General features: G+C 40.1%; 2 protein-coding genes across 2 annotated transcripts; one reads left to right on the plus strand and one right to left on the minus strand.

Annotated features, from left to right (window-relative positions):
• Window positions 1-313: 313 nt before the first annotated feature.
• Window positions 314-23,516, minus strand: LOC122667320 (outer envelope protein 64, mitochondrial-like). Its single transcript, XM_043863578.1, has 14 exons — window positions 23,481-23,516; window positions 23,074-23,336; window positions 22,819-22,971; window positions 22,234-22,358; window positions 20,926-21,051; window positions 14,374-14,556; window positions 14,054-14,198; window positions 12,310-12,478; window positions 11,224-11,355; window positions 10,936-11,136; window positions 10,481-10,608; window positions 10,330-10,381; window positions 9,711-9,780; window positions 314-600 (listed from the first exon to the last, which is right to left on the minus strand). The coding sequence occupies exons 1-14, from the start codon at window positions 23,514-23,516 to the stop codon at window positions 518-520; spliced, it is 1,866 nt and encodes a 621-aa protein (XP_043719513.1). The 3' UTR covers window positions 314-517.
• Window positions 23,517-24,928: 1,412 nt separating this feature from the next.
• Window positions 24,929-25,390, plus strand: LOC122667327 (uncharacterized protein At4g33100-like). Its single transcript, XM_043863586.1, has 3 exons — window positions 24,929-25,023; window positions 25,105-25,189; window positions 25,316-25,390. The coding sequence occupies exons 1-3, from the start codon at window positions 24,929-24,931 to the stop codon at window positions 25,388-25,390; spliced, it is 255 nt and encodes an 84-aa protein (XP_043719521.1).
• Window positions 25,391-25,564: the final 174 nt, after the last annotated feature.

Here is a 25,564-nt window from a genome sequence, read left to right on the forward strand (position 1 = left end):
TATTTGGGGAAGAAAAAAAATCACTTCGAACATAGAATTCTACCCAATTTCTTCCTTACACAACATTAAATAATTTCAGAACATTTAAATAAACGCTTGTACTACTATCATAGGATACTGTCATAGATAGAGTGCAACAGAGCAAAATGATTCAGGTGACACTACTCCAATGAGGACTGGGCAATGAAGATTATGAAAGTATCAAGCAGCTGCCTTCCCGTCCCCCCCCCCCCCCCCCCTCTCCTCCAAAAAAAAAAAATCAATTCTAAAAGGAAAATGCAATATAACACATTAGTTAGGACTGTCAGACAAGTAGCCAAAAGTCATTGTTCCTAACCTTCAACAATGTCAAATGAGAATGCCAAATAAGATTTCACTATACAGAATACAATAATAAGAACAAAATTTGCTGCAACTCATGCTTCACAGCAGCTTTCCAAAGTTATCAATTCAGTAGCCGGTTAACAAATAAGGTAACTCAATAATGTTTTTAGCTTATCTGTATTCATCAAAAACATCAGACTACAAGTTTCTTCAATCTTTGCTCTGCAAGTTTAGCAACTTTGTTCTGTGGTTCAAGAACCAGGGCATGCTTGAAATCTGCAAATACCAAGAGAAGAGAATGTTTAAGTAAAATAAGAGAAGCTTTACCAGAGCAAGGTAGTCTAGAGAGGTATTCCCATATGGGCACCCTCGGATGTATTTTCATCTACTACATGGCAGTCAATTGGTCCCAAAACTTTTTTGAACTCATGACCATTTAATTGTGAGGTGTTGGTTCTTGCCAATTGGTCACAAAACTTGCTAGGTATGTTGACATCATTTTCTATTCATGTGGTAAATTTCGTCCCAAATGCATTATTAACACAGGACAATTCACAAGACCAATATGTTGGTTGAAAAGAATGATTGAATTTAGATATGAGAATGGGATGGCATGGCCAGCTTCGCAAAATTTAATGCTGAAAATACAAAGAAGGGGGGAGGGGGGAATTAAATACATGGTGGTCCCTATGGTTGAGAAGGCTAGTTTACAACTGTAAATTAGTGCTCCACAGTAGTGGTAATCATTTTCTACCATTCCTCACTGCAGTCCCTCGCTATTTTATAATATTTCAAAGAAGTGGCTTCCATTACTGAAAAATTCCCATTTTCCTCTGTGCCTTGAATCAGTCATATTGTGTATTCATTGCTAATAACCTGAACTTCTTATACCTGCGTTGAACAAATACTTGTATTGGTGGTTCGTGGTTAATGACGTCTTAGTGTTGTACCATATCCCGTATGCATAAGGTGTGTCATGCGTGCGCCTTATCAATCTCTCCTGACAATAGGGATCTCTCTATGTTCCCTACCCTTAATGGGTTAGGATTTGAACTCACCATTGAGTTTTGATATTCTGATCAAAAGGAGAGAGTAGATACCGGCTTGCAACTGGGTGATTACAGATGTTTCAAGTTAGTATAATGGCTGCCAAGAGGTATGTTGTTTAACATAACTTATCATGATGAGATTGTTGCTAGATCCTATTTGTTTATCTGTAAGCTTCACAATTGGTACCAATTGTAAGAATGAATAAAATTAAACTTAATACGATTTAGCTGCAATATTCACATGACAAAGTAACCACACACATACCATTGGCAACCACAATGATATTCTTGAACTCTTGGAAGTCAAGAATGAGCTAGTCGTCTACTCTCTCCTCTTAACTAAAATATGCAAAGAACCGATGGGTTGTTTTGGGACTATTATAGTGAGAGGGGAGTTCTAGGCTCTCTATTTTTATATGCATAGAATATACCAATACTCATTAAAGATACGTGTAGAACCACTATGCTTAAAAGACACCAATAAGGGGATGCTAAGTGTATGTCTTATGGTATATTACCACACACCACCAACATATAACATAGTACAAAATACTGTGATGATAAGGGCCAGACCTGTGCAGTCTATATAAAAACTCAAAACCCCACATAAATAAGAAATATTCCAACAAAGAAAACACCCAGAGAGGGGGAGGGGGCATCATTTGTAACCATATCCAGACTTCTTTGTTCCCATGTCTTGTACCTTCATGATGTGCATGTAAACACCACTTAGCCCATCATACCATGATCTTACAAGTAGGTAATAAAGGCTGTAACTTCCGGTTGGAGGTTCCTAAAAACCATACCTCATTTACCACAGAAATAACACCTTTAAGTCAGTAGAAATGAATGTTGGCTAATGTGGCCCAATTGCCATATCAGCATGAGGGTAGTTGCTGTAACTGGTGGCAGTTTCTAATCTACCGACTGAGATGTTCATTTTTAGAGAAGAAGGAAAAAGGAGAAGAAGAGAGGAGAATCGATTTGTGTTAATCTGTTATGTCTCAACAAGAGAAAAACATGCTTATATTGAAAAGAATGAGAAATTACAGAGGGGCCCCTGGCCTTATACAAATAACAGAAAACACATAAAACTAAATGGGGTTATGTACAAGAATACCCCTTAAACTAAACTCCTATTCTTAACACTACCCCCTAAAGCTGGGTGGTAATATGTCATACATACCCAGCTTGTCCAATAAACAGTCAAAGTGATGAGTGTTAAGTCCTTTGGTGAAAATATCAGCCACTTGTTCATTTGTCTTCACAAACGGGGTGCAGATGGTCTTTGACTCGATCATTTCCTTAATAAAATGTCTATCAACCTCAACATGCTTAGTCCTGTCATGCTGCACTGGGTTGTGGGCAATACTTATGGCTGCCTTGTTGTCACAATATAAACTCATAGGTTCAACAGTCTCAAATCCCAATTCTTGAACAAGTCTCTTTAGCCACAAGATTTCACACACTCTGTGAGCCATGGCTCTAAATTCTGCCTCAGCGCTTGACCTAGCCACCACAGGTTGCTTCTTACTTCGCCAAGTAACCAGATTTCCACCAACAAAAGTACAAGATCAAGTAGATCTTCGATCAGAAATAGATCCAGCCCATCGGCATCGGTGTATGCTTCAATCCTCAAGTGACCATTCCTAGAGAAGAGAAGGCCTTTTCCAGGACATGATTTTAAATATCTGAGGATTCTATAAACTGCATCAAGATGACCCATTTTTGGTGCATGCATAAACTGACTTACCACACCGATAGCATAGGCTATGTCAGGTCGGGTAAAGGAAAGATAGATTAGCTTGCCTACTAATCTCTAATATTTTTAAGCATCTACAAGAGGTTCACCACAATCTTCTCCTAGTTTGTGGTTCTGATCAATTGGGGAGGAGACTAGCTTACACCCTAAGTACCCTGTCTCTGTAAGTAGATCAAGGACAAACTTTCTCTGACAAACATTGATCCCTTGCTTGGATCTTGAAACTTCAATCCCCAGAAAATACTTCAATGGACCAAGATCCTTGATCTCAAACTGCCGAGCCAAGTAAAGTTTAAGCTTTGAGATTTCAGCCTCGCTGTTTCCCGTGACTACAATGTCATCAACATATACAATTAAGGCTGTAATATTGCTGCCCTTCCTTTGTATAAACAAAGTGTGATCGGCTTGACTTTGGGTATATCCATTCTCTAGGATAGCTCGTCTAAACCTCTCAAACCAAGCCTTAGGAGATTGTTTAAGTCCATAAAGAGCCTTCCTAAGACGACACACTTTTCCATTGCCACTAGGATGCTTGAACCCAGGAGGGGAATGCATGTAGACTTCTTCTTCTTCTAAGTCACCATGTAAGAAAGCATTCTTTACATCAAGCTGGTATAATGGCCAATCAAGATTTGCAGCCATTGAGAGGAGTACCCGAATGGAGTTATGCTTGGCCACTGGAGCAAAGGTTTCCTGATAATCAATGCCATACACTTGGGTATAGCCTTTAGCAACCAGCCTTGCCTTATATCTCTCTACAGTACCATCAGACTTGAACTTGACTGTGAATACCCATCTGCATCCAACAGGAACTCTCCCCTTTGAGAGTTCAACAAGATCCCAAGTGTAGTTCTTCTCAAGGGCCACCATCTCGGTATTCATTGCCTCTCTCCATTTCGGATAAGCCATAGCCTCTACTACATTCTTAGGTATAGAGATGGAGGAGATAGCCACTGTAAAGGCAACACCTGTAGGAGAGATAGAATTATAGGAGACAAACTTGACAATAGGATTAGTACAAGCTCGAGTTCCTTTGCGGTGAGCAATAGGAAGATCTAAGTCTGAGGATGGAGGAGTAGAGGAAGGTATACCTGTCTCAATGGATGGAGGCACAGGATGAGGAGACGAAGAAGGATTTTGGCAGGTCTTCTTTATAGGAAGCCATGAAGGAGGATTTCTCTTGTCCTTTGTATAAACAAGTAGTTCCCCTTGTTCTTTGTTCACCTGTGCACTTGGAGACTCCCCCTCAACAACAGTATCCTCTGGACTTTTCTTTCCCTTGTCAAGCTGAAATGGGGAAATAGGAACGAAAGAGGAGGATGGAAAGGATACAAACTCAGGAGCCTCTTCAACCTCACCACCACGATACTCCCCCTGAAGAGGTGACTGAAAAAAAAGGAATGGTTTCAAAGAAAGAAACATCTTTGGAGATAAGCCACCGACGGGTAGGAGGGTGGTAACAGGTGTATCCCTTGGAGGTAGAGGAATACCCAAGAAAGAGGCACTTCAAGGACTTAGGATCCAATTTAGTGCGGGCAGATTTGCTAATATGGACATAGCATATGAAACCAAAGACCCTTGGGGGAAGAGAGAAAGAAGAAGAAAGTGAGGGTATGACCTCAAGAGGTACTTTGAAGTTCAAGACACTGGAGGGCATATGATTGATAAGAAAGACCGCAGTGAGTAAGGCATCGGACCAAAAAGTTTTTGGAACATGCATTGTAAACCAAAGGGACCGGGCTACTTCCAGCAGGTGGCGGTTTTTTCTTTTAGCAACCCCATTTTGTTGAGGGGTATCAACACAAGCCACCTGATGGATAATGCCATGGTAAAAAAAAAAGGTCTTCAAACCCCCATACATATACTCTCCACCTTTATTAGAATGGACAATCTGAATACGAGTTTGGAACTGAGTATACACCAACTCATAAAAGTTTTGAAAAGCAGCATAAACATCACTCTTTTATTTCAAGAGATAAACCCAAGTAACTCGAGAGAAGTCATCAATAAAGGAGACAAAGTAGCGGAAGCCACGTAAAGAAGTAACAGGGGAAGGACCCCAAACATCAGTATGAACAAGGTAAAAAGGGGAAACAAATCTATTACTAGAAGATGGATAAACTGTCTTACAACTTTTTGCAAAAAGACAAGGTTCACAATGAAAAACATGATTGACAGGAAAAGATGTAAATAAATGTGGCAACATTTTTCGCATAACAGAAAAAGAAGGATGTCCCAAACGCTGATGCCAAAGCAAAATATCCGCTTGTGTACGTTCGCCATGTTGCCCACACACATAAGATTGAGCTATTGTCACAGGGGAAGCACAAATGTCCAAAACATATAATCCATCAGTCTCACGTCCACTGCCAATCACCCTCTTCGTCACCAAATCCTGAAACAGACAATGAGTAGGAAAAAAGGTGACAAAGCAATTCAAGGACTTAGTCAATTGGCTAACAAAAAGAAGATTAGTAGCAAAGTTAGGAACCTGAAAGACAGACTGCAAAGGGATAAGTGGAGTAACTTGGACATCTCCCTTCCCCGAGATGGAAGAAAGAGAACCATCAGCAATTTTCACCTTATCTTTTCCCGAACAAACATTGTAGGAATTAAAGAGCTGAGACCTACCAGTCGTGTGATCGGTGGCCCTCGAGTGATGACCCGGGAGTGGGAGGCGAGTAGAGGTAGAGACTGTAGAAGCGGTGGATGTAGTGGGAGCAACAGGGGATCCATCCAAGTGTGCTACAATCCGACGAAAAGCTTCTATGTCTTCTTTAGAGAGGGATGATGACTCAGACTCATGAACCCCAACATGGGTTTTAGGCCCATTCTTCTTCGGCCCTTCTGTCCTCCGGATGCGCAAAGGGTGGTTTCCCGTGAAGATCCCAACAAAACTCCTCTTATGCCCGGACTTGCCACAATAGTCACGGAAAACGGCCTTTATCGCCCCCTTAGTGAAGGGAGGACGATCCTGTGGAGTGGATGAAACAAGAGCAGACGCTCACGTGGGAGTGGTCTCCATAGCACTTCGCGGGTCTCCTCACTCTGTAAATAACCACACACCTCCTCCAGGGAGGGAAGACTTGGTCGGCAAGTATCGTCCCTTATGGGTTCAAACTCGAGTTAAGACCTCGAAGGAATAGGACCCTCTCCTTCTCAAACAATCGATGCACTTTAGGCTCATCAATAGGACACTGAAGATCTCTGTAGTAATCATACTCCTCCCAAAGTCCCATAACAAGGCTGTAGTACTCGAGATACTTTTGTCACCCCGGCGCAGCTAACAATTTGTTGGAGAAGTTGATAAACCTTTGTAGAGTCCCCCACTCTATCATAAATACGAGCCACACTATCCCAAATATCTTTGTGTCTCCTTGCTTCATAAACCTTCTTCCAATTTCCGGATTCATTGAAAAAATGAGCCAAGTCATCACAAGGAGTTCTCGTTCCCATTTGGAGTAACCTGGATCGGAGAGAAAGGGGCTTTAAAGCTCCCGGATATATATTCCAACTTCCCCTACTCCGAAGAATGAGCTTCTTGACCGTGACCAGTCCAGTAATTAGTATTGTCAAGCTTGACAATGGGAAGAACATTTGGATTGTCGTGTGAAGGGGTAATAGGCAAGGTTGCTCCAACAGTGGGGAGTTCAGATGCTTCAACAGACTTTTCACCCATTGTGGCTTCAATGCAAATAGAAAAAACACTTGGGAAAAGTAACCAACAGCACCTCAAGCAAGAATAGTAGGTCCCCAAGAAGCGCAGAAAAAAACAGGGAAAAACAGTCAAAAACACTTGAAATGACTTGTAGAACTTCACACAAGCATCAAACAAGAATGAGTACAAAGAAACAATCTTCCTTACCAAAAACGATAGCAGGTGGCCTAAAAACCTCCCAAACAAAGCTCTATTGGAGAGCAAAGGCCAATCGAACTCGGGTGCGGAAAAAGCAGGCGAATAGCCCAGGCCGAGATTCACTCCGTCCTTGAATACTTCCGGATGACTTGAGAAGACACAATGGGAAGAAATGAGACCTCCTAACGAAACTAAAGCCCCTGGTTGCTCTCCATTTGGGTTAGAAACAAGGGAGAACCAGGTCTGAGAAGAAGCTTAGGTTTGAGTTCGAACTCCAGCAGCAGCCAAGAGAAGAACCCAACTCTTAGCCTACTAAACTCTCTTCCAACTCTTTCAAACTCCAGGAACATTAAGCTCTGATACCATGTTCATTTTTAGAGAAGAAGGAAAAGGAGAAGAAGAGAGGAGAATCGATTTGTGTTAATCTGTTATGTCTCAACAAGAGACAAACATGCTTATATTGAAAAGAATGATAAATTACAAAGGGACCCCTGGCCTTATACAAATAACAGAAAACACATAAAACTAAATGGGGTTATGTACAAGAATATCCCTTAAACTAAACTCCTATTCTTAACAAGACTTAGGAAGCCATAAAATTCATCTGCATATTCTATCAGAGTTTAACAGCTTGCCGCAAAAGAGAAACTCTGAATTAATTGAGTTCAAAGACAACCGGGAATCAGAAGAATCTGAGTAGTCACCAACATGTTGAGCAGATATGTCAAGAGGGTGATTAATTGAGCCTAATGGAGGTTAAGTCCCTCTCTTTTGTTTAGTTTGATTTCCGCATAGATGAGGAGAGGGAGATTTACATCTCCGGTATTTATCAATGGAACCTTTCAGATTAACGAACTAAACTAATTTCTTCATTGATGCCAATAGAAGAAGCTAGCACAAAAGACCACTACCATTCAAAAGTAGAATACTGATAGGTCGGTGTGGTTATTAACACTCCAAATGGGGGGAGGGGGAGATATTTCTTCCAAATCCTTCTTGACCTTGCATCCTGGTCCCAATTCCACATCTAAACTCTTAAGCCCGCCAAAATAAGAATAGTTAAGAGTGGAGATTGATATATCTGATGTGTGTACCAGATGAAGAATATTTATAAAACAACTCTTCACCCATTGCAATTGTTCCAATTGCAATTTTGCAGGGGGTATACAGATCATTTCCTTTGCCTCTTTGTTGAAAATTTGTACTTCAACAACAAAATTATCAAGTCTGGTTAATTTCTCCATGGTATATTCATCGACAAGGCTTGTAGAGCAAATAGAAAAAAATGAGGCATTGGATTTTCCAGATAGCATACCCCATTCAAGAAGTCATAAACCACCATTTCTAAGTGATAAGCTAAACAGTTTGCTACGTCAGGATACATTTCATGGCATCTCTGGTGACTCCATAGTCAGAAATTGGTTGAGGTGATCAGATCCTTTGTTTTGGTTACTCAACCCTCAACACTAGGTCCTTCCACTCACCCCTCCCACCTAGCACCTCCTGAAAATACCATCAAAATAAATGCCAAAGGCTACTTTATGGAAAACTGAAGAGCCTCTAGTATTGGAGGGCATCTAGAGATGGGTTTGCAATGCATATTCAGGTTTGATTAATGTGGAGGGACATTGCTTTTTGGACATAGAGCAACTTCGGTTGCCTTGCAGCAGTTTCAAAGAGGGGTATTCAGCTTCAGTCATTGGTTGCTCTCTTCAGATAGTAGAGGCCCTCGGAGACTTTCTCATCTTATTATGGAGCTTCACTCTTTAGCATCCTCTTTAAACATCTCTTTGCAGAGAAGTAAGCATAGTGTATTTTTTTGTGTTTTGTGCCTGCTGGATCATATTCATCAGGATCTGCCTGATCCTTGCTTCCAATCTCCCTTGCTCTTCCATAGAATTTTTTATTCATCCCCCAGAGAAAAAATATGTTGGCACAGGACAACCAGTCCATGTAACATGTTATGCACGCTGGAATATGCTGGAATTATTAGTTGCTGCAATTCCAGCTTGCATTGATAGTAACCCATCGGAAGGACAAAGCTGCTTCGGTTAACAGGCTCCTAATCCAGTTCCCTCCTTGGTGCAAAACTCCCCTAGTGGCTAAAGAAAAATTTTGAAAGGGAAAATAGCCTTTACATGATCCTGTTTTGGAAGGGCATCCTTAGAGGTCCACCATTTTGAGACATGTGGACAGATGCTGTGGCAATTCCAACCGTTCTGGATTAACCACAAGTCAAATTTTGAAACTTATTTCAATCAAATACCCTTCCATGTATTGGCATGTATCCCCATATATGCCCATGCACACCAGCACAGCACTCTGACCACTCCTGTGCATTTTCCCATAGTTCTGGATTTTCAAAGCTTTATTTGCCACTTGGAAAACTCCAATTGAACTGGAAATTTGGCATGTGAGCACGGGACCTAAGAGTCTACCCGTCCACAACATTTGAGCCCAACTGATTTGCCAAGTGGTAGATTTTTAGGGCCATGCTGGTAAGGCTCCCAAGTGGACCGCTTAGGAAACCTTTGCCCATTTTGAAAACATGGCACATGTTTCTGATGACTAGACAGGATACTTAATTTCCGGTGTAATACTTCAACTATCAATAAATTACAGATTGCCAGAAAAAGATTCAAAATCATGAAATGCAATTGAGTACTCACACATCAATATTTAACTACTTCATATTGTAATCTAAGACCAGTATTCTCACCTTGAACAGCTTCTTTATAGCAGAAGAGCATCTCTCTAGCTGTGCCTCTTCTTAGATATGCTTTCACATTCTGTACAAGATAGATACATAAGAGGGGAAATAACAGATATATAAGTAATAAAAAAAATACTGTGGGACGATTTGCTAGACACCTATTGTAGAAAAGGAATATACATGAACAGGGAAACTAAAAAAAGGTTAATTAACTGGTGGACTCGAAGGAGCTCCACATGTTCACCAAATCACCAACAGTCCATCCAAGAAGTTTCAGCTGAAAATGCCCCAAATGGCAAAAGAAAGCTTTCTTTCTAAGTAAGCTTATCTTTTTCTTTTTCTTTTTTTTAATTAAAACTTTTGAAACTTCAACATCTAGGTTTACAAAAGAATTCAAGAAATTCAGCAACTTAACCTATAAACCAAAAGGCTACACACAGTAGCCATATCACCCTTTCCTCATGTGATAAATTTCTGCCCCAAAACATCATGTATTGAAGAGACAATAATCTTAACAAGGAGCAATGGAAGAATTTCTGGGAGAATAAAACCAATAGAAACCAAGCTAAGAAAAAAAGGAATAAGTGCAGTTTCACTAATAACACCATTTATCTGTTATTTTTACCTTCTTATCTAGTAATATTGCCTGACTGCAGTCTGCTTCAGCTTGCTGAAAGCTGCACAGATTGGGAAATTAGAATTAGTCAACAAAGAACATTTTGAAATGGTAACAACTGCTAAATAGATAACTGCCGAATAACTAAAATGTATCATACCACCCTAATTCTAAATATGCTGCTGCTCTGTTGCAGTAATAGGTTGCATTATTGCTATTCAACTTGATGGCTTCACTGTAGTAATTAACAGCCTTATTCCACTTCCTTCCCTTAAAAGAAGCATTTCCCTGTGAACGTGTTTGAAAGGAGTGACATAAGAAAGCATGACAAGGATAAAAGATATCTGAGAATAACACTGCCATCTCAGATGTTTTATAGTGATATAAACAGAAGAAAAAAAAAAATCATACTCTACAGGAATTTTGGAAACATTAAAGGAGAACTAAGCAAATTGTAAGCTTATTTGTAGCAAGCTGCATACACTTATCTCATGAACATTTATTTGATATATCAAAACCGGTTTATATGCTTCTATATGTACTCGATGAATTCCTATATTATTTCAGTTTTTACAAGTTCACACTGACATCAGCAATGATAACGAGACAACAAACCTTTTCTTTCAAGAGTTCTGAAGTATCGATACTACCATCAGAATCTGGTACTGGCAATGAATTTGAGATGACAGTGACTTGTTCTTGAAGGGACGAGTACATATCCAAAACAGTATCAAGGAGGAATTTATCTGCTCCATGGGATGCAATATATGAAACAGAGATTGGACTACCATCATGCTTTCCTAATGGAACAGTAACCTGGCAACCAGAAGAAATAGTACTTATCTATACACCAACCACATTATGAACCCAATAATGGAGTAGATAGATATCAAAGTAAATTACCTGACAACAACCAGACATGCTTGCAATGCTCAGTAATGCAAATGCTCTATCGTAGAACTCGGTTGAATTTTTTCTTGAATTTACCTTTTGTGGAGAATCCGAAATTGTTGGAATTACTAATATGCCATCATCCTGGGACAGAGAACCACAAAATTTTTTTAAAAAAAAGGCAAGTAACAGATGCAAACATGAGATCAATGGAACTAAAACAGATATATTGAATTAAAAATTTAAGAATTTTATATACTAGTTCCAAATACCATTCAAGGAAAGGGAAGCAGGAAACTAGTGGTATATTAATGCATAGTTGCCAAGGCGTCACCTAGGCTAGGCATCCAGGCGCCTTGGTCGCCAAGGTGGGCCCATCTCGTTTATCACAGTAACTACTTGCTTTAGCAGAAGCCAAGAAGTTCTAGTGAGGAAGTTAATTACTTGGCTAAAACAGGGGGTGGTCCATCCTAGGATGTTGGACTTTGTGAGTTACGTCCATAGTTTCAGGATGGGTGTTGTCATCTTGTAATATTTTCTGCTTTTGCCTCTTTGAGTTAGCATCCATTTACCAATTCCCCTATGATTCCTTCAATAAATAGTTATCTATCAAAAAAATGAAGGGAACTATTTTTTTTTCTCCTTTTGAAATCACTGAATATTGGTGAGGGGAGAACAACATGAGAATTGCTAAACAAAAGATCAAAGGTATCGTAGGAACCAAAGCTGGGAAATGGAACATCTTATCTCTGTCAAAATAAGTAGATGCATTTCTTTCCTGGTTCAGGACTCACTAAACAGTAAGTTTAGTATTAACCAGTTTCGTGAGGCAAGAGGAAAATGCAAGAGAAAGACATCAAACTGTCTCAAGAAGGTCAGAACATTTCCATCAACTTCAATTTATTAAGAAGTGAGACCGGAAATGGAATACAGTTACGAAAATCCAAGGTCCAGTATGCAGTAGAAAGTATAGTCATACATTGAGGACCCAAAAATGAAAGTACAAAAGTTTACACTGATATAAATAAGGAATTCACAGTGACAGCAAATAGTAATAGTAGTTGGAGAAGAATAATATGAAAATAAACGGTACAATACCTTCAAGAGGCTGTTGAGTGCAGCTCGCATTTCAGTCCTGACCTTATAGAAAGTTTTGATGTTGTCATGTGAAGTGTTAATTGCTTCAAGAACACGGGCAGAGATATCAGCTCCTAGCTTGGGCTTCTCTGTATTAACCCATTCTTCATGATTTGTTTTGAACTCATATCTGGAAAAAGCGATGGACATAATGAACATTGGTCAGAATGAAACTGCTTAATTACTTTCAGCACCATGCATCATGAATATCTGCATGCAAAGACCTCTAACTAGTACATAGCGTAGAAGAGAATATGAAAAAGAAAGGCAACGGTAAGTCAAACCGATGCCATTATAGGCGTCCAGGCGCCTTGGTTGCCTTGGTCACCTAGGCGCCTTGTTGGTGTCGCCTAGCACCCAGGCCCCCTCCAATGCCTTGGTCCTCTAGGCGCAATGACAACTATGATTATAAGTCAGAAACAGTAGTTGTTTTGATATAAACGGTGTGGGCTTGTTATTGTTATGGGTTTACTTCCCATTGGACAAATATAAGGTCCAAATACTAGGTATTTTGTCGGAACACGAATTCAGATTACTTTCTAAGTCCTAGGGAACTTGATATGTTTTTAGAAAGTCTAAATTCTATTTTCTACATGAACCTCAAATCGAGTTAGAAAGTCTTTTAGGAGTTTCTATCTTAAAAAGTTTCTCTTTCTTAAGAGGGAGTCAAGTAAGGAGTCCTAAAGTAATTAGGAAGTTTATATTTTTTCCTGTACATAAGTTTAAATAAAGGATGAAACTCTTCTATCCGTAGTGGATTAATGAAGTGGTTTTATGAAATCATGGAGAAGAGAGTGGTCTCTTATCCTATGGTTTATGGGCAAATCTCTCATCTTTTTGAGGCAATCTTCTCCTTCCTCAAGTTTAGTATTCATGGATACTGTTTACAGTCCCATAACAGTACCTGATCTCTTATTCTTCCCCTGGTTTCTTATATTTCTTAAACCCTATTCAGTTCTAACCTTCTCCAACCACCTTCCCTTGTAGTCCAGCTCTAGAATCTAAATCCCTAGGCCGTCCTACATCACAAACTAATCAAGTGTTAGTACTCAACTCAACTCAGCCTTATCCCAAATAAATGGGGTCGGCTACATGGATCCAATTTCTCCTCTCAGCTCTATTTAAAGCCATACAAGATTCCAGTCCTAAGCTATACATATCTTTCCTCACCTCCTCACCACTTCTCCATGGTTATTTTAGGCCTACCTCTAGCTCTTTTAACTCTTTCAATGTGAAAAATCACTACTCCGCACTGGAGCATTCCAAGGCCTCTGTTGCACATGTCCATGCCACCTCAGACGAGTTTCTCACAACTTATTATGAATTGGGGCAACGCCCAGGATTGCTCTAATTTATTCGTTCTTTATTTTATCTTTCCTAGTTTTACAACTCATCCACCGCAACATCCTCATTTCAGCCACATTAAGTTAAACTAACCAAGTGTTAGTAAAGCAACTAAAATGCAAGAGATACACAGCAATGTCCAAACAAATGTCCAGCTGTGCCCACAAGAGTGTTCAATGCAGCATGTGTCAACATACTAGAAATCAACAAGAGGGAACTACATATCCTACAAATCATAAAACAACAAACTAAAAACCAATTAACAGATATCAGATAAGCATTCAAGTTATCAAGTAAAACTCAATTTTTAATACTAATCTTCTCATTGAAGAGACAAATTCAAACAATTATTCTAAACAACCTCTGCAGCAGCACCATCACTCTAGTAAGAACCTTCAAATTAAATGTCCCATGCGACAAGTTTGAAGATAGTTCACGAAATCCTTTTAGACTAGGAACATTTGAAGCAATATGTTGGCTAATATTCACATGCTGTGGTGTTTGATCTGCACAACCAATGAAACAGAAGCAAATTATATTTCCAACAAGAACATTATATCAGGCCACCTATGAAGAGAAAAAACCGTTTTCTAGAAAACTATGATAAAAACCACAATCAAATCCATCTCCCAAGTCCAGACCCAACATGGCCAGATCCATATGACAAGAATGCATACTTACATCCAGATAGGTTTTCTGTTGCTTTGCTAACAACATACATTGCTTTCTGCTTTGGAACATTAGAAAGTTCAAAGCAATCATCAGCAAAAATAAAGCGTCTAGTCCTTCTAAGCTCCACTGCAGACATTTGCAGTAGCACATGCCCCACATGATGTAAAGTAGATGGATCACGAGCAAACCACCCTGAAAATTTCCAAATCTTGAAATGAATGGAGAGTTTGGTCATATATCAATAATATTAAGCAACCTCGAAGGCTCAAACCATGGTTTTCAAAAAGCTAGTGAGTGGCTATACTTACAATGCTTCAGCATGCTCACTGAACCAACAGAATGCTGGAAATATTAATGTATACTGCATGAATGCTGACAGAAAATCACAATAAACATGATATCTTGGCTCTGGGAGACCGGGCCTACAAGACTGGTAGGAATCAGTCTTGGGCTCGTCACTTGCCACATGTACAAAGGACAAGGATCAACCAAAAAAATGGGTCTCACTCAAGATATAACTTGGTCAGAATCATCTTGAGAGATGATCAACATTAGATATTATCCTGTATCCAATTGAATGTGTAGATTAAAAAGACAAAAATTAACATGAAACAATTGAAGCTTCTCAAAAATCCAAATTTGATGCACAGATCAGATAGTCAAATATCATTTTTTGGCATACAAAATCTACCAGGTTAGTCTGCATCAATTGAACATGAGACAAGCAGCTAGTAATTGGCCCTGGTGGTTTCCGAAGTGGAAAGGATGGTTCTCTGGACACAGGAATAAAGTTCCAGTTTTGGACATTATTTCAGTCCCAAGGCCCCGTTTGTTTGTCTAGTGGAGTGGGAATGAACAGTGAGGGAAAGCTGTTTCCCATAAACACGAGAAAATGGAGGAGTTTGGATACCTGGTTGGAAATTTGTCAGACCCATTAGAACGTCAGATTTTCCTTGTCGTCTTCTCCACTCCATCCGTTTCAAAATCCCACCGATTTCGATTGGATTTGTTAATAATATGTACTGCAGGCAAAGGGGTGTCTTGGGTATTTATTTATTATTGATGGGCTTTTGTGTAATGATACTACTTAAGTATGTCCTTTACTGTAATTTCACCCTATTTAATGTTTATAAATATAATGTGGAGGGTCACGGTTAGGAATTCTCTTCCTACTGAGAGAAACAATAGATTCTTTTTCGAGAGCGATTCATCCTTCCCGATCGCAGCATACAACTCTCCATTGTACTGCACTCTCCAAGTGTGCTTGTTCCCCCCTTCTTCCTTACCATTGCAAGTCTTTGTGAAATAAATCCAATGAGAAGAAAAAACAAGACGTTAAGAGACCCTCCTGGCTCCTGCCCTTTATCAGGGTAATCGGCTTCTGACCGGTCAAGACAATCAAAAGTCAGAAATGTCACAGCATTCATCAGTTTCTGTCACGCCCCTATTCCTGACAAGGAATATAATACAATATAAAGGGTGACTAGGACGACGCGTGTCATCCTACTAAGCCGCCCAGATCACTGACACAGTGTCCCAACGCACAGTCATAACCAATATTAAAGCAATATAACATCAGAATGCGAAAAGGAAATATCATATTCCCAAAAAGATCAGTAGTTTGCGGAAGCGTATAAAATCGAATAGTTATAAGATGTTCAAAGGCTACGTGATAAATACAGTAGTTAATACAATTCCCATTACCATCTGATAACTATCAAAAGGGTATAACAGTAAATGTTTATACATGGGCCTAAGCCCCAAAATAATCAAAAGGGAATCAAGTCCCAAATATCCGCACGGCCCGTAGGCACAATCATCACAAGGACACCCGTCGCCATGTTCCTCTAACACAGCTTCCGGCTCCTCTGTACCAATGTCATCATATCCCGAGGACTGGACCTCGAGTCCCGCGAGATACCCGCCATCTGCATCATAATCTAAAAAGTGTGTACACGAGGGGGTTAGCTCCACTGAGCCAATAAGGGGAAGGGGATGCACAAACATACAAGTCACATAGTCCATGATGCATACATATGTTAATTAATTTTCCACCTAACACACAACTAAGTCACAGGTATATGCTACTGTGACAATTCGGGAAACACTGTGGGTCACTTCAATCATCGCCACAATGAATCCTCAATTGTCATTAGGGAGCCTACGCCGGTCAAAGCCTCCAAGACCATCCAGTGGCAGACCCCGATAACCATTACTACCATGACTGGCACTCTCTCACACCACAGAATCCAGGCTCTGGTTATCCAACACCTAAACCCCTGTTGGCAAGGGTCGTAGCATAAGGGTACAAAAGTCCTAGCCGCAAGTATACTACATGCAAGTCCTATCATCCCGAGAGGTAATCCGGGTGCATCAACGTCCCATACCATCTAGCACCCGGGTACCAGCACGACATGGCACATACAGTTTAATATGACATTCAATAAAGGTATTTCATATATATATCCGGGGTTCCGGCACCGGCATTCACCGACACCGTAACCCAACAAAAGATAAAAAGCAACCACAACATTATTATATCAATCAATATTTAAAAATATGCAAAATGCACAAGCATGCTTAATAAAATATACTACTAGCATGGTACATGTACTTTTAATAATAACAAACCCAAACAATAACCAAACCCACTCACAATATACGTTAGGCCCCGATGTTACAAGTTGTCGCCGTGATTAAGTAACACGTCACAAGATGGGAATTTTAAACCTAAAGAAAAAGTGAAAATAGGTTTAAATAAGTAAAGGAGAAGATCCCCAAAAGGTGTCCCAAAAATCACCTAAGTATAAGGTTTCAAAGGCAGGGCGGTTTTAAGGGTGGTCTCATGCCCAATTCCTGAAACCGCAGGTAAATCCTAGCTTACCAGGAGCTCAGGAAGGTCTCGGCCAAATGCGGTTTTACGGGTGGTTTGTCTAAGAACATGAAACCGCACCTAAATCCTAGCTTACTAGGGGCCTTCTCAGGGAGGTAAATTTCAGGGTGGTTTCTTGTAGGCCTTAAACCACATGTAAAACCTCATACCTCTAGGTCCAAGATTCAAGGGGTCTTCCTCCAAGGGTTCCATTTCCAAGTAGTTTGAAGGCATAAGAACACCAAGGAAGCTTCCTCCTAGGTCCACTAGGGTTCTAAGACCTCCTTAGGTCCATGTAATCCCAAGGATTCAAGAAGGGAAAGCAAGGAGAACTTCATCTAAGGCATAATAGGGTAGAAACCCTAGGTCCTTCAAATGGAATGAGGTTGTGAGCCCTAGGGCCAACAATGGAGTGAAATAACTCCACAATAGCCTAGCATAGAGGTTCCAATCGATCCTTGGGTTCCACTTCCTAGTTCAAGTCTTTCCCATTTCCCAAACCCCAAAACTCAAAATAGAAGAAGAGAGGTGGGATTTAATGGCCTACCTACCCCCAATATAGAAGAGCTCCACGTTGAGGGCTCCAAGAGGTGGGGTCTCAAGCCTCCAACCAATCTTCTCCACCTTTCTTCCTCCCTTTCTCCTTCCTTCTTTCTCTCCTCCACGTTCTAGGGTAGATGGGAATGATAAATGGCCAATGAATGCCCCCCTAGTTTTATTTAAGGTAAGTGAGAGGCTTAGGGTCCATTTGGTTGGGCAAGAAATAGAGTAAAACCCATTATTGGGTCAAATAAACTTAAATGGGCCACTTAAGTTAAATGGACCACCATAGTTGGATGGGTCATTAAGCCAAAAGGGTTATTTAAGCCAAATGGGTTATTCCATTAGTTCTAAATAAGAAGGAAGATTATTAAAGATGGGGTCCACATAATATGGGACCACAAGTCCTTCACACGCTTCCCAAGGCAAGTGGGACCCACAAATGAAATATCCCCCACTCAACTAAAATAGCCCGGGTGGTTCAAACCTTGACCCGTACTTCGAGGACACCAAAAGAAAGGGTAAACAAATAAAACTAAGGGCTAGAACTTACTTTTCCCTTGTCATGGTTTGTCCCCCATGACCCCAAATAGCTTCGCCACGGCAATGCCAAGTTCATCACTGAACGAAGTGTCCAACTGAGGCGACGGTCCAGGATGCTCTCTCCTAAACTCCTCGCTTCCCGGGCTGGTACTCGGAGGATAGTCGACAAAGTTGCCATCGAAAAACTTCCCCCATTACCGGTTGAGGAATCTTTCCTCCACAGGCAAACCCGTACCGTGGTCAATGATTTTGTAGCTGGGTTTGACCATCATGGAGAACAGGTCACCAGCATACATGGCAGCGGTATTTACACGTCACGAGGAAGAAATAATAATTAATTAAAATCCCGGGGTGCGGGTATAACAGTTTCTGCTCTCATGCTTATTAATGGGGAAAGTCACATTCATGAGTTTCTATTTTCTTAGCTTATGGTTGGGTGGATGTTGACTACTCGCACGATTGAGACATCTAGTGTTTTTTATCATCATTTACGATATTTGGAATAGGACCCAAGTAAAGAAGTAGACCAAAACAAAAATAGTACTTGATTTGGATATGGATCACAGAATCATCAAAAACTTGATCCAATAAAACAAACTTATGCTTATAGAAAATCCTATGATATCTGGCCACGTCACTTCACATAGAACTCTTCTTCTTCTTTCTCTCATCTTCTTCTCTTCTTTCTTCCCTCCTCTCCCTGCCTTATCTTCTCATCTTCTTCCGCTTCTGTTACATGTGCATGTGCTGATTTTTTATTCTTGGTATTGTTAATGGATTCATGAGGGGAAGTGGAAAGAAAGTCGCAATGGTAATAAATCTCACGGAGGGTTCAACGGGGTAGTGGTCACAACTCACAGCGGGGAGGAGCAGTCGAGCAAAGGTGGTGGTCTAGCACCAAAGTACACAATCAACCAAGCGATGAAATATCCACAATTTTAAGCCATGTGGAAGGCTGAGACCCAAGTAGTTGAGGCATGGTTTCTGGAAATGTCCTCACTTTCAAGCCATGTGGAAGGCTGAGACTCAAGTAGTTTGTTAGCCAATGGATATGTTTTTATAAAAAGAAGAACTGAAACCAAAGAAGCAAAATAGCCAACCCGAGGTATGATTTAGTAATCCCCCCCCCCTTCCTCATGAAGATAATTCAAGACCTACTCCAACCACTTTTTGTTAGGCCCGTCATTATAGAGATTTTTCAGTTACCCATCTAACGACCCAAATATCTCACAAATCCAATTTGATTTGGTCATTTGGGAGGATATTCTCAAGTGTCTGTTCTGATCAAGATCCAAGAATGTTCTCAAATCTGCGTGTTCCATATGACACGGATCAAACAGATGATTCATGTGTTCTAGCAGGTTAGTTTTTGCTTCTAAATCCTTCTTATCATTTTTATTGGTGCCGCCAGATTATGCAGAAATACCCCCTCGCAGACCTTTCTTTTTCCCTCTTCTCTATTAACTCTACAACTTTTTTCCTTGAATTACAAGCCAGAATATTTGATTCTCTCTGTACCCTACCTTCATATTAAACCATTATTTTCTCATAAACATTTCACAATTACAGCACTCTTAGTCCATTACCAATAAATCCTACTCCTATTTCTCAAAACCTAAGCTTTCTCAACCCTAAAATCTATTTCCCTTTACATTTTAAACAGAAAGTTTACAAACACGTATTCAGTTCTTAATAAAGAGAATATAGTTTCTCTTTCCAACTAATTGTGGGGGAATAGCCTCCACTACTATGTTACGAGAGAAGAGTTTGTAAAGGAGAATGACCACCTCTTTGAACTTACTTGTTACGTGCACATCTTGGAGAACCATAAATGAGGCTTGCGTGGCTAATAGTTATTATGTTTATTATATAATTATCAATTAGGTCAGTTATTATATAGTTATGGGTGTTATTATTAATGAAGAGTTTAACATTATCGGGTGGTAATCGGATGTAAGGGAGAAAATGTAGGGGAATGAGTGAGTAGTTATTGTAACTACTTGTACGCTATTATTTAATGTTGGAAAGGATTACTGAAGGGGACAGGGATAGAATTGATGTTGCTACAATTTCTCTATTGAGAGAAAAGAGGTCAGCTACCTCTTAATAGGCCAAGACACCAGGCTTCATCCGTAAAGCCGCAATTTATCCTATTTTATATCCTTTTAATATCTTGAATATATCTTCTTATTTCCTTCTTATCTTCTTTCCTCTATTTTCTCTCTTCTCATTGTTGAGCACGCATCATCACTCCAGCATTCTTATTTTATCATTTAAAACCTCCATCATTCCCAAACTTCTCCATAGACTTCCACAAACTGCTACAAAAAAAAATTTCCCATTAACAGGACCAAAGATCGTATGGAAACTGAAATTTAGAACCTTGATCATTTCTCACAGTAGTATAATGTATTTTAGATGGCAATCACACTGTCAGATAGTCAAAAGTACGAGGATAAAACAAAACCTAGCATACTCCATGAAGTGTAGGAATAATTTGTACATCATCTATTTACAAGAATCAATGGAATATAGGTGGTAGGGATTTCTAAGTTACCAAGTGCTTTAGCCACTATTATGCAGAAGTAAAGCAACAAGTACTTTACCAACAGTGTCTAAACTCTGAGAGTTAGGCAGTATTCCAACTGTAGACACAGCCCCATGAGAAGGTCGAAATCCAAGAACACCACAGAATGATGCTGGGGTTCTTACACATCCAATTGTGTCAGTACCTACAGAATTGGAAGAAGATAAGTATAACAATGTCATGATTGGGGACATCCCAAAAATTATCTCATGATGGGGGAGGGGGGAGAGCAGAAGTAGAAGACAATTCATAAACTAGTAACTTTCAATAGTAACTCAAGGGGGTAGCTCAGTTGGCAAAGACCAACACCTCAACTCTCCTTGGGGCCTACCTATCCCCCCAAAAAAATTAAATTTCAATAGATAAATGCAAGAAACAATGAAATAACAAAGGTAATATGCATCAACAAAAAGTTAGCCAGTAAGGAAAACTTTGCACTCAAGATAAGTGGAACTCGTAAGCAAATCTATGGGTTTTCCAGTGAAAAAGAAAAACAAAGTGATAATATTAAGAGTGTTTGGAATGTTAGTGGAACCAATTCTACTCAGGGAAAATTGGAATTAAACATTTTGCCTCAGAGGTTGCCAAAGCAATTCAGACTTAAAAATAGAGAAACTGCACCACCAAACCACACAAGACCAGAAGAACATAAATATCTAGCCATATAATATTACAAAGAAAAAGGACAAGTACTCAAAGGTCCTACATAGATCCCAACAGTCTTTTAGTATCATGGAACGTTCATTTAGGATTTACCAATACAAAATCAAATTTCCATCTATTAAAAAAACTCATAATTTCCAAATGTTCACAATGTGGACCCTTTAAGTTCTTTCAGGACCTTCTCTAGCAGTTGTCTCATGCAAGTCAAGCCAAACACCTTCTTGACTTTTAAGGTTAATTTCAATAGATCAATTTGCAATCTTAGGCTTATGTTATGGATGTTCTATAAAGAAAATGAAATGTAAGATTTCCTTCCTCAGTTTGTAATGGATTGACAAGTTTCCAAAATGATATGTGGACATAATTTACTCGGACAGTGAAGGACAGCTATTTGGGAATCATTGCAAGCATCTCCAAAGAATTTTGCACCTTTGGATGCCCAGTGGATCACATTTAAATAACCTTTCTTCTCAAAGATGCTCCCTTGAGCTGAAAAACAATCGAACTTTTCCACTGGAATGATTTCCTTCACATCATTACAATTCTTAATACAAATAAGAACCAAATATTAAATTCAATCAAGGGAACAAAATGTGCATTGTTTAGGCTTCAGATCATCTCCAGTCATCACACAAAGTGAAACATGCAAACCAGCATTCCATACCAAGGGCAAAGTCAACAAGTCCAGCTGCAACAACCACAGCTGAACCACTAGATGATCCTCCAGGGACCTGCGATGGCACTTCTGGGTTGGTAGGTGTTCCATAGTGCTTGTTCTCTCCCATAATCCTGCAATATTAGGAAAATGAGATAAATGATCTGCTTCAATTGTTTACCCATACAAGGGATGCCAAGACACTGATATGTTCTATACTACACTCAATCTGTTGAACATTAAAGACAATAGATGAGGTCATGAACACAATACAAAAACACGACCTCAACAACCATTTTCTAATTCTTCAAGAAAGAGAGTAAGCAATACTGATAATTATCCTTACTTATCTACCCTTCATTTCATTTTATTCCATCTGTTTAATTGAACGTAATATATCAAGTACCACTCGCCACTCCGCGTAAAACCAAACAAAATTATAACACGATTATGATTCTCCAACTAGGAGAGTGATTACTCACGTCCTTTGTTTGCTTAAATTAAAGAAAAATCACAAGCTCCAACTTCAACCACGGAAAATAAAAACAGAAAGCCAAAAACAAAGATACGAAAGCATAGAACCGGAAGACGCACCCAAAGGCCAATTCATCCATAACAGTCTGTCCGACACAAGTAGCCCCATTTTTCAGAAGGCAAGATACGGCAACCGCAGTCCGAGTAGCAGGTTCGTGCGTCCGCTTCCAATCCGGATTCCCAAAACCGCTCACATAACCCTTGACATGAAAACTGCAAACCCAAACAACGAAAATATCATAATCAAAACTGGAAAAAAGCAAAAAGCTACAAAAATGGAAAAACAGACCTGGACAAAAATAAGAGAGTACGAACTTGTCACTAATGGCGAAAGTGAGACCGGATAGCAGTTGGCGAGCCGCAGGAGGAGGCGGTTGAGGAGAGGGAAGGAGCTCGAACCGCTCGATAAAAGCGCCGAAATCTTCTCTGGCTCCGGTACTACTAGCTCTTCTCCTCCTCCTGGTCTCGCTGAGAATGATAATCCCAGCGACACTGATGCCGATAACGATCCAAACCTTTGTGCTGGAGACATTGATCCTCCCCAGCCTTAATGTTTTTGATGTCTCCAGCTTAATCAACTATTGCTATCCCGCTCAACTTCTTCTTAGACTACTCTCTCTCTCTCTCTCTCTCTCTCTGGAAAATTTACAGGCAGAGTTTCGAGGGAGCACGGATCCTCAGAACGGGTGTGGAGAAATCTGATATTACTCTCACAGTCACACCTTTTTCCCCCTTCTCGCTATTTGCGGAGTGTGCATGGCTGTGCTCTGTTTCGACAGAGAACGACCTTCACAACTCGAGACAACATTCGCAATACAGAGGGAAACAGGAGCAGAAAGGACTGGTGGTAAGTGGTAACGGGACAGGCCGCGAAAAATTTACATAATTTGTCTCTCAAGAATCCATACTATAGAACTGTTAATACACCGACGCCCTCAACCAAGAATGTCCATATCGGTATCGGTGTCGGTATTAATATTGGATACGATTCGGATCCGATTGAATCGGCCTGAGTTAAACGGGTCTAGCTTTTTTTTCTTCAAATATTGGATTTCTTTTTTTATTTTTTTATCCTTGGTCTGTACAAATCCACCGATACAGAATCGACCAGACCAGGAATCGATATCAACAAGATACGAATTAATCAATCCGATACCCATAACTCAAACCATGCCCCCAAGACCTGAAAAAAAAATCTTCTACAGTACCCTAATCTTGCAGTGGCACTATAATACAGGCCTGAAAGGTCGACATGTGGAAGATGCGACATCCAACAGTACTGAGCTTGAGAAGAAAGAAAAAAAAAAAAAATTGTCTTGCATAGACCTTTTATATATCTAACGGATCCACATCCTCTACTTCCATCTTACTTTCGTGCGTTCCTAGCGTGCCATGTGTCCCGACAACCATCCAACAGTGGTTATTTAAAAAATTCAAATTTTGTTGAAATCCAGATTACATCTATTTGAACCACTTTAAACCTCAAACCAACCCCATCTAACCGATTCAAAACAAACCAAATCGAACTTATCTCCCTCAAACTAAACACATTTCACTCATTTGCCGAGGGTTTCAAATCGAACGAAAATTCCCAGCAGAACCTCTCTTGAATCCCTCCCTCTCTCACTCATCCCTCTCACAACTCCTCAGTGGCGGCGACGGCGACAGCGACGGCGACAGCGACAGCGACAGCGACAGCGACATTCTCTCTCCCTCACAACTCCAAGGACTCTGAAAATTTTAAGAGGTAGATAAGTTTCGTGTAATCTGAGTTCTGAACAGTAAAAATCTACAAAACACAAGAGCTATTTGGAAAGAAAACCAGGGAAGGAAGGCCAAGTCGTGAGCAAATGTGGCTGCTACTGCGACGGCGACGGCGACGGCGACATCCTCTCTCTCACCCTGCTACTGCTGCTCCTGCTGCTTTCCGGTGTACTCGCCCTAACCTAACTCTCGATCTCCCCTGAAACCCCACCCCCAATGAACAAAAGTTCTGAGATTATGATTTGAATACTGTAAACACCGATCGGGGCAGAGAAACAAGAACTGGGTCTGAGAGTATAGAGTTTGAATAGGAGGAGATCGGCAGCAGATCAAGGAAGGCGATTCACGATTTCTCTGTATCTCTCTGTATGGTATGGGGATTATTATTATTTTTGGATGAATAAGTATGGGGATTATTAAGAAAGATAAGAGGAGTCATTCTTCTTCTTCAACATCTCCCTATGCTCGTCTCAGAGCTGCATATCACCAATGCTTCAACAGGTCAAATCTCAATCTCCATCTCTCTCTCTCTCTCTCTCTGTTTGCAGTTCTTTGATGAATGTTTCTGATATGATAAAGCAGGTGGTACTCTGAGAAATTCTTGAAGGGTCAATGGGACAAAGAGGAACTCGTATCCGACTGGCAGAAATACAGAGCTTGCCTTTCTGTATGTGTTTTTTTTTTTCAAGAAAAAAAATTATATTAGAATGTGTTTGTTCTTCGCTGTAATTGAGAATTGGAATTGTGATTTTTTGTTAATTATATCTCTTCTTATCTTTCGTTCGTTTCACAGCAACATTTGGAGGATAAACATCTCAGTCGTTTCCTTGAAGTCGAAGCTAATGTCTATACTCCTGAATCCTCCTAACTGACTGACCCCAGATGAGATGATTCTATTTCTACCCAGGCAGCACTGTTGATGAATGATATGCCGCTTCTTCCCAGAAAATATCGCAGGCGTTCCTTCGATTTAATCTGTTTTGCCCTACTTCTTGTTCTTAACTTTTTAGTTTTTTTCTCGGAGTTTTCTTAGCTTTGGAGG

This window comes from Telopea speciosissima, chromosome 7 (assembly GCF_018873765.1).
Source record: "Telopea speciosissima isolate NSW1024214 ecotype Mountain lineage chromosome 7, Tspe_v1, whole genome shotgun sequence".
Classification (NCBI taxonomy): domain Eukaryota; kingdom Viridiplantae; phylum Streptophyta; class Magnoliopsida; order Proteales; family Proteaceae; genus Telopea; species Telopea speciosissima.

Bases quoted from the DNA above. Each gene is read 5' to 3' on its own strand.
- LOC122667320 (XM_043863578.1), bottom strand. From the start codon at position 23,516: ATGCACACTCCGCAAATAGCGAGAAGGGGGAAAAAG. The intron at 23,337-23,480 runs GTGTGACTGTGA...GGATAGCAATAG, and splicing joins TAGCGAGAAGGGGGAAAAAG to TTGATTAAGCTGGAGACATC. The intron at 22,972-23,073 runs GTTCGTACTCTC...TTGGGTTTGCAG, and splicing joins ACTTTCGCCATTAGTGACAA to TTTTCATGTCAAGGGTTATG.
- LOC122667327 (XM_043863586.1), top strand. From the start codon at position 24,929: ATGGGGATTATTAAGAAAGATAAGAGGAGTCATTCTTCTTCTTCAACA. The intron at 25,024-25,104 runs GTCAAATCTCAA...ATGATAAAGCAG, and splicing joins TATCACCAATGCTTCAACAG to GTGGTACTCTGAGAAATTCT. The intron at 25,190-25,315 runs GTATGTGTTTTT...TTCGTTTCACAG, and splicing joins AATACAGAGCTTGCCTTTCT to CAACATTTGGAGGATAAACA.